The sequence below is a fragment of the Erinaceus europaeus genome, chromosome 4 (genome assembly GCF_950295315.1).
Source record: "Erinaceus europaeus chromosome 4, mEriEur2.1, whole genome shotgun sequence".
Classification (NCBI taxonomy): domain Eukaryota; kingdom Metazoa; phylum Chordata; class Mammalia; order Eulipotyphla; family Erinaceidae; genus Erinaceus; species Erinaceus europaeus.
In genome coordinates this window covers 59,415,783-59,423,377 of record NC_080165.1, presented here as the reverse complement: position 1 = coordinate 59,423,377, position 7,595 = coordinate 59,415,783, and the positions used below count along the sequence as shown (strand labels likewise).

Here is a 7,595-nt window from a genome sequence, read left to right as displayed (position 1 = left end):
ACCAGGACCCATGCAGCTTAACTTCTAAGATCAGATGAGATCCAGTGCATTCAGGGTGGTAAGGTGATAGACTGTATTTCTGTAGTTTTAAGTCATTCAGTGTAGGCAACATGTTATAGGACCCTAGTAAACTAATAAAACATCATTGCCATAAACCACTGCCCTCCTCCACCCCTCACCACAGCCATGCAGGAAAGGACTCACACACAGATGATTCTCCAGATGGGGGTTTAATTTTTAATGTGACAGGTTTTGGTCCAAGTAGTTTTCTCCAAACCAACATCTTTGAATCTACTAGGCCTGTTTTTATACATGGTCTGTCCTCTGCTTGAAAGGATATAATCCAAAAAAGACTGAAACTTTGGTAGTGCCAAATAAATACTGGTCCTAGAGGCAGTGCCTGGCAGATGGTGCCGTGTGGCAGTTCCCGGGCTCAGTCAGCAGTGGGGTTGGTGGCGTCACTGCAGCTTCATGCCACTCCGGCGCCTTGAGTCCTTCCGGGCAATGGGGCTGAAGTTCACAATCTCCTTGTAGATGTGCTCTGAGAAAGGCAGGTGGGGGGCTGGTGGTGAGGACAACAGAGCCTCTCCCACAGGCAAAGTGCGGAGTAGGGAGTCAGCTCAGGGAGAAAGACCACTCATAGATAAGAAGGGAGCAAGGTCTAGTGCAAGGACCTGAGTTCAAGTCCCTGGTCCCCAGCTGCAAGGGGGGGGGGGGATTGAATCTTTATGAGCAGTGAAGCAGTGCTGTAGGTATCTCTCACTCTTGCTCAATTTCTCTGTCCTATCAATAAAAATAAAAAAAAGAGGAAAAAACCCAAAAAACAAGGATCTGTAGTTTCCAGAGGGCAGAAAACAAAGGAGGGCAAGGAGAGAGAGGCTGCAGGAAGAGGGAGGAGGAAGCCTACAGTGCCCAGCTCTTACGCTTCCATTCATCAACTGTGAGCTTCTCATGCTCCAAGGCATCATCAAGCGGCTGCTGGGCCTCTGTCTCTTCCTCAGGGTCCCGGAAAGGTTCAAAGAAAGGGTGAGCGAGGGCCTGGGAGGCTGTCAAGCGCTTGTCCACATCCAGCTCCAGCATCTTCTCCAGCAGGTCTGCAGCTGCAGCAACAGAGCGTGAGTCTCCCCCCTGCCCCCCAGCCCCAGAGAGACCCCAGTTAGGACAAACCAGGGAAAGCAGTGGGACTCACCTTGGGGACTGGCACGAGGGAAGAGCTGAGAGAAGTCCTTTTTGGGGGTCTGTGGCAGAGACTGGATGTAGGATTTAGCCTGGGAGACAGATGAGCACTGAGCATATCCCAACTGACAGCCCCTTACAGCTGAGCTCTGGGGTGTCCCAGGGATCCCAGAAAAAACCCAAAGGACAGCTGAAGGTTCAGGTCAGAGTTTAAAGTAGAACAAAGGAAAGGACACCCACCAGGGCAGAGGCAAGGTGACATGAGCCCTCCCTCCTCCCCAGAGACCTGCAGTCACTGCTCCCCGCCCCCCCTTCTGGTTAGCTAAGCACATAGCTCAGGCAAACAGAGGCCTTATTTGTCACTGACCGCTTTGTCCTTCAGCTTTTGCACGAACTCTGCTCCCGGCACCCCAGTCACTTTCAGGATCTGGGTCAGTTGGTCCAAGTCTGGGCAGCATGTTAAGGCTGGGCCTTATTGTTGTGCTATTTCTGAGGACAACTTTCTGTAGCTCTTTCACCTACCCCCCCCCCACGCACACGCACACTGTGACAGCCATTCAGGCTCCACCTCTGCTCAGCCCTCTTCTGCTCTCAGGAGGCTCTTTCTTTAGGATTCAGGTCTTGAGTGGGGCAGCTAGCTCAGCCTGTCTGAGCCTGAGGTTGCAAGTTCAACCCCTGGCACCCCCAGAGCTGTGTAGTGTCCTGATGTCTTTCTCTCATAATTAATAAAGAAATCAATCTTAGAAAAAGGATAGGAAGAAGGACTCAAGACTGTGCGAGGCTTCCCTGACTGCCAAGCCAGGTGAAAGGTCCTTCCCCATAGATGCTTCTCTCCAGGACCTCGTCCACTCATCTTCATCCAACAAGGGAGTCCCGTCAGCTCCCCGACCCTTACCCTGTGAGTGTAGCAGGGAAGAGCCTGCACCTTTCCTCAATACCGACACAGCATACACAGTGTGCATTCTGCCAAGACATAAAGTCTTTTCTTCATGGTGGTGAAATGAGAGGTGGCCAGTTTTTAGTATCGTGCTAATCTTCATTTAAAGTGGTTCTGGGGGCCAGGAGGTAGTGCAGTGGAGAAAGTGATGAACTCTCAAGCAGAAGGTCCCAAGCTCAACTCCTGGTATCTCATATATGAGAGTGATGCTCTGGTTCTCTTCCTCTCTATCTCTCTCACTAATCAATAAATAAAGACTTCAAATAATAAAATGGTTCTGTGTGAAGATGTATTATTATTTTTATATTTTTTTAAATATTCATTTATTTCCTTTTTGTTGCCCTTGCTTTTTTATTGTTGTTGTAGTTATTATTGTTGTTGATGTCGTCATTGTTGGATAGGACAGAGAGAAATGGAGAGAGGAGGGGAAGACAGAGAGGGGGAGAGAAAGAGAGACACCTGCAGACCTGCTTCATGGTCTGTGAAGCGACTCCCCTATAGGTGGGGAGCTGGGGGCTCGAAAGGGGATCCTTACACCAGACCTTTTGCTTTGCGCCACATGCACTTAGCCCGTTGCACTACCACCCGACTCCTGTGAAGATGTATTATACTCACATCAGAAAACGACAAAGAATGGTGGTCCGGAAGGTGGCGCAGTGGTAAAGCTTTAGACTCTCAAGCAGGAGGTCCTGAGTTCGATCCCTGGCAGCACATGTGCCAGAGTGATGTCTGGTTCTTTCTCTCTCCTCCTATCTTTCTCATTAATAAATAAATAAATAAATTCTGAAAGAAAAAAAAAGAGGGAGTCAGGCAGTAGTGCAGTGGGTTAAAGCACAGGTGGTGCAAAGCACAAGGACCAGCATAAGGATCCCAGTTCGAGCCCCCAGCTCTCCACCTGCAGGCGGTGAAGCAGGTCTGCAGGTGTCTATCTTTCTCTCCCCTTCTCTATCTTCCTCTCCTTTCTCCATTTCTCTCTGTCCTATCCAACAACAAGGACATCAATAACAACAACAATAATAATTACAACAAGAAAAGAAAAAGAGAGTGTTAATTAAAAAAGTATCTACTGAAGGGGGGTGAGTCCTTGGGTGGAGTCTGGCTTTTCTGGCAAAGGATACAGTCTTTCCCCTTGAACAGAGTTTTCCCTGTCAGCATCTCTGCCATGATACAGCCCACAGACCAGATGTCCACTGCAGGGGGAAAGAAGAAACGGTCACTTGGACAGTCTAGTCAGGACTTGGAGTGACCTAGATCTACCCGTGGGGAGATTACTCTAACCCCTCCCCGAGGCCAGTGAGCGCTAACCACTGACCAGTCTGGTTGTAGTGCATCCAGCTGAGGATCACCTCGGGGGCTCGGTACCAGCGTGTCACCACATAGCCAGTCATCTCTGCATCTGCATGCCGTGCCAGCCCAAAATCCAAGATCTATGACTCAGGACATCAGGAGAAGGGCTCGCTTAGGGGGGAGGAGGCCCCCAGACAGGCTTGCAAGGTGGGGTTCAGGAGAGGGCTCTGACAGGAGGGGCAACCCACCCAGCCCCAGGATGCCCCTGCTGCAGCCCACTCACCTTTAGTTCACAGTCCTCATTCACTGCAAGGTTGCCAGGCTTCAGGTCCTAACAAGAGAAGAGAGTGAGTCCTGGGCTGACAGCTGGGCTCCTGGCCTGCATACAACTTGGGCCAGATCCCTTCTCTTCTGGGTCTTGGTTTCCTCGTGTCAGAAATAAGAATTGGATTGCATGTTTTCTAGGGCCCATCCACTGTTAAAATTCTCCTGATTCCTGGAGCCTGAAACCCCCAGCCTGGGGGGAGGTGGGGGAGTTGTCTGCAACACTTGCCCAGAACACAGGGATTCTTCCCTCCACAGGGAGCACTCACCCTATGGATGACTCCAGCTGAGTGGATGTACTGTGGAAGAGAAAGCAGAGCGAGTTCAGGGCACTGGCTCCCATACAAGGCACTCCAGGCCAGCTCAGATTCCTCCCCCACCCTGTCATGATATACTCTCCTGACCTCCAAGGCCTCAAATCTCAACACCAATATGCTCCCCCCCGCCATCCTCCAGGCTCCCACCTACCTTAAGCCCCTTGAGCATCTGATACACCAAGTACTGGACCTTGTCCTCACTAAACTCCATCCCCATGATCTTCTGCAGGTCTGTCTGCATGAAGGGCATCACCAGGTAGCTGCAAGGCATGAGGGTCTCTTGGAATGTCCCCATCCCTGCCCAGTCCCAGTTGTGAGTTCAGAGAAGTGAGAGGGGGGCAGAACCAGGGTCTGAGAGATGGCCTCTAGTGAACAAGAAGAGAACCAGGCTGCCCCCCCCCCCCCCCCCACCACACACACACTTCATGGGCCTCAGGGACCGCCTGGCTCCCAGCCAGACTATGGCAGTCGCCTTGGTGGCAGAGCTCAGGGTAAGTGTTTTAGCTGGAGCTTGTTCAGGAAAGCCAAATGTTGCTGTGTTGCCTCTCTTCAAAGGTGTCCTCTCCTTGCCCTCCTACATACCCCAGAGAAAACTACATCAGTTAAATACATCTGCCAGTCTTTCCTTCTGCCTCTGTGTTTTGCACTCCCAGAGAGTTATGCCCCTTAAGATACTCCAGGAAAACAGACACACACACACACACACACACACACACACACACACACACACACACACACACACACACACACACACACGGGCCTGCCTCTTCAAGAAGGAAATAATGAGCCAATTCCTAGGAGAATAGAAGGAGGAAGAAGGAGGTGGCTTAGTCATTGCATCCTTTTACAGGGTTGCAAAATAAGTCTAATTCAGCAAAATGTTAAGTGTTACTAAAGGTAGTAACCTCAATGCCCCCCCAAAAGTAATAATACATTTTTTAAAAGAGTATTGAAGGGCCAGGGAGAGATCACACTGTTAGAGCACATGCTTGGCATATATGAGGCTCTGGGCTTGATCCTTACAAGGAAAGGAAGGAAACAAAGCCAAATAAAATGCAAAGCAGGCTATCTCCATGACCCTAGAAGACGGAGATACCTAGGAAATACTAAAGTTTTCATTTTTCTCCCTAATTGGGACCTTGTTCTATACAAAACCTTTTAGGGTCTTTGTCCTAGACTTCTATGTATATCCCTGGTTTTTTGTTTGTTTCCTTTCTTTTTACAAGATCAGTGCTCCACTCTGGTTTATGATGGTGTGGAAGATTGAACCTGAGACTTTAGAGCCTCAGGCATGAAAGTCTGTTTGCATAACCATCATGCTATTTCCCCCACCCTGGATTCCCAGTTCTTAGCAAACTGTTTCACTGTGTTAGAACCATCTTCCCAAGGCCTTGCTTAAACACACACACACACACACACACAAACACTACATTTCCTTTCTCCATGTTTTTCTTCCCCACCAGACTTCTAGAGTATTCTCTATCCCTTGGCTTTAACTCTCATTCCTCTGACAAGCAGGTTTCAGTACCCACCCACCCACTGCCAAAATCACTGTGATCATGGTTACCAACTATAGCCCATTATGCATGCCCAGAGCTCCCTTTCTTCATATTTTGACTCTTATCTTAGCTCTTCATCTGCTTATTCACTTGGATTTTTTTTTTTTTAATCAAAGCATTGCTTAGCTCTGGTTTATGGTGGTATGGGGGATTGAACCTGGGACTTTGGAGTCATAGGTATGAGAGTCTCATATATATATATATATTCCTTTATTTTCCCTTTTGTTGCCCTTGTTGTTTTATTGCTGTTGTAGTTATTATTGTTGTTATTGATGTCAGCTTTGTTAGATATGACAGAGAGAAATAGAGGAGGGGAAGACAGAGAGGGGGAGAGAAAGACACCTGCAGACCTGCTTCACTGCCTGTGAAGCGACTCCCCTGCAGGTGGGGAGCCGGGGGTTCGAACTGGGATCCTTACTCTGGTCCTTGTGCTTTGCGCCACATGCGCTACCGCCCAACTCCCATGAGAGTCTCTTTGCATAGCCATTATGCTATCTACCCCGACATTGGATCTTCTTTTTTATTGTTAGCATCTTGAGCAGTAGTATCATATCAGGTCCTACAGTAACTGAGCCTGGACTATAGTTATTATCCGTGCTTATTCTGGTCCAAATCCACATCTCTAGCCCAGACCTGCCCCACCTAAGGTCCAGATTGATTGGCAATTGTTGGTTAAAGACTTGAATATTCCTAAATTTTTCAACAGTGGAATGTTCAAGATGTAATTCATTATTATCTTTTTCTCAAGATTGGTTCTTTCACCTGTTTCCAAGTAGGGTGCTGACATCCCCTGACTTACGACCCCAATCACTGCACCCAGTGGCCATGCTCCAATGGCTCTCAGCTGGTTCTTGGCATTCTTTTACCTCTACTAGGACTCAGGTCCAAATCTCAGGTACCACCTTCCAGACTTTCCTACTTCCCAGAGTTGATTCCTGATCCTTTCATGCTGCCAGAATTCGAGCCCCCCAAATCTGACTTGATCACATCACCCCTCAGCTCAAAATTTCCATGTACTTGAGACTGACTGTGGGATCAGGTCCAGACTCTTAGCTTAACCCCATCAACTGCTGGAATCCAGTAGCTGTACGAACTTCTTGGTACTGTTGACAGTTCAGTCTCTTTCATGCAGCAAGGCGGCTCTGCCTGTGCAATGTCTTCTACCTGTGATGCTTTCAGTCTCCTCCATTCCAGGCTAATTTCTACTCATCCTTCAGGCCCAAATTAAATGTTGTCTCCTCCGTGGAGCCCCCGAGGCAACATGCTGTCCCAGCATCTTACCTACACCTAGAGCACTGACCACACACCACTGTTTAATATTTATTTTAAAACCTCAGCCCCATGCTGAAGGTCCACTTTAAGTTCCCAAGTCTAAGCCTAGCATCTGGCATTATAGAGCAAAACTTCACTTGAGATCACTGTGTCACATTTAAAACAAAAGCAGGCTAACAAAGAGGTCTTTAGTTGCATTTGAAATAGGGTTGAAAAAATCTATCTCAAAGATCCTCAATTTTAGAGCAGACACTGTAATATCAAAGCCAAGCATTTAAGCAACTACATTTTTCTGAGTTCGACTTGACTCTCAGACACCCTACAACCTAGAGGTAGCCAGAGGTGAATGGATGCATACTCTTCAAAAACTGACAGGGTTGGCAATTCTGTCTTGGTGGTGTTAGAATTGGCTGATGTGTGAGGCAGCTGAGCAGACAGCTCCATGCCAGGCTCACAGAATAGCTCCCACCTCTTCCTGCCTGAAAGAATCCTTCCAGAGAGGGTCATATTTGGTCTAAAGGTATAGGCAAAAGCCCAACTCACAAGTCATGAAAGTTGCGCAGGGAAGTTGCTGGGGTGAAGACATCCAGGAGTCCGATGACCTGGGGAGAAGGTCTGAAGTGAGGGTGAAGCAACCACCCTCTCCTCTCTTTTTCTCCTATCCTGGGAATCCTAACCATGCTTAGGACCACCTCTCTTCCCAACCATGCCTACAGCCACCTC

General features: G+C 48.5%; 1 protein-coding gene across 3 annotated transcripts in view; it reads right to left on the bottom strand.

Annotated features, from left to right (window-relative positions):
* Window positions 1-214: 214 nt before the first annotated feature.
* The window catches only part of LOC103123583 (mitogen-activated protein kinase 13), a 106,151-nt gene continuing 98,770 nt past the window's right edge, over window positions 215-7,595 (bottom strand). For 2 of the 3 annotated variants that reach the window (XM_007534244.3, XM_060189699.1), the window contains exons 3-12: window positions 7,416-7,474; window positions 4,193-4,301; window positions 3,994-4,023; window positions 3,684-3,731; window positions 3,426-3,540; window positions 3,232-3,303; window positions 1,544-1,623; window positions 1,190-1,268; window positions 924-1,100; window positions 215-541 (exon numbers count right to left, since the gene is read on the bottom strand). In XM_007534244.3, the coding sequence (XP_007534306.1) occupies window positions 459-541; window positions 924-1,100; window positions 1,190-1,268; window positions 1,544-1,623; window positions 3,232-3,303; window positions 3,426-3,540; window positions 3,684-3,731; window positions 3,994-4,023; window positions 4,193-4,301; window positions 7,416-7,474 (852 nt within the window). In that variant the 3' untranslated portion in view covers window positions 215-458. The remainder of the gene's footprint in view (window positions 542-923; window positions 1,101-1,189; window positions 1,269-1,543; window positions 1,624-3,231; window positions 3,304-3,425; window positions 3,541-3,683; window positions 3,732-3,993; window positions 4,024-4,192; window positions 4,302-7,415; window positions 7,475-7,595) is intronic. The other variant, XM_060189700.1, reaches the window with a different exon arrangement.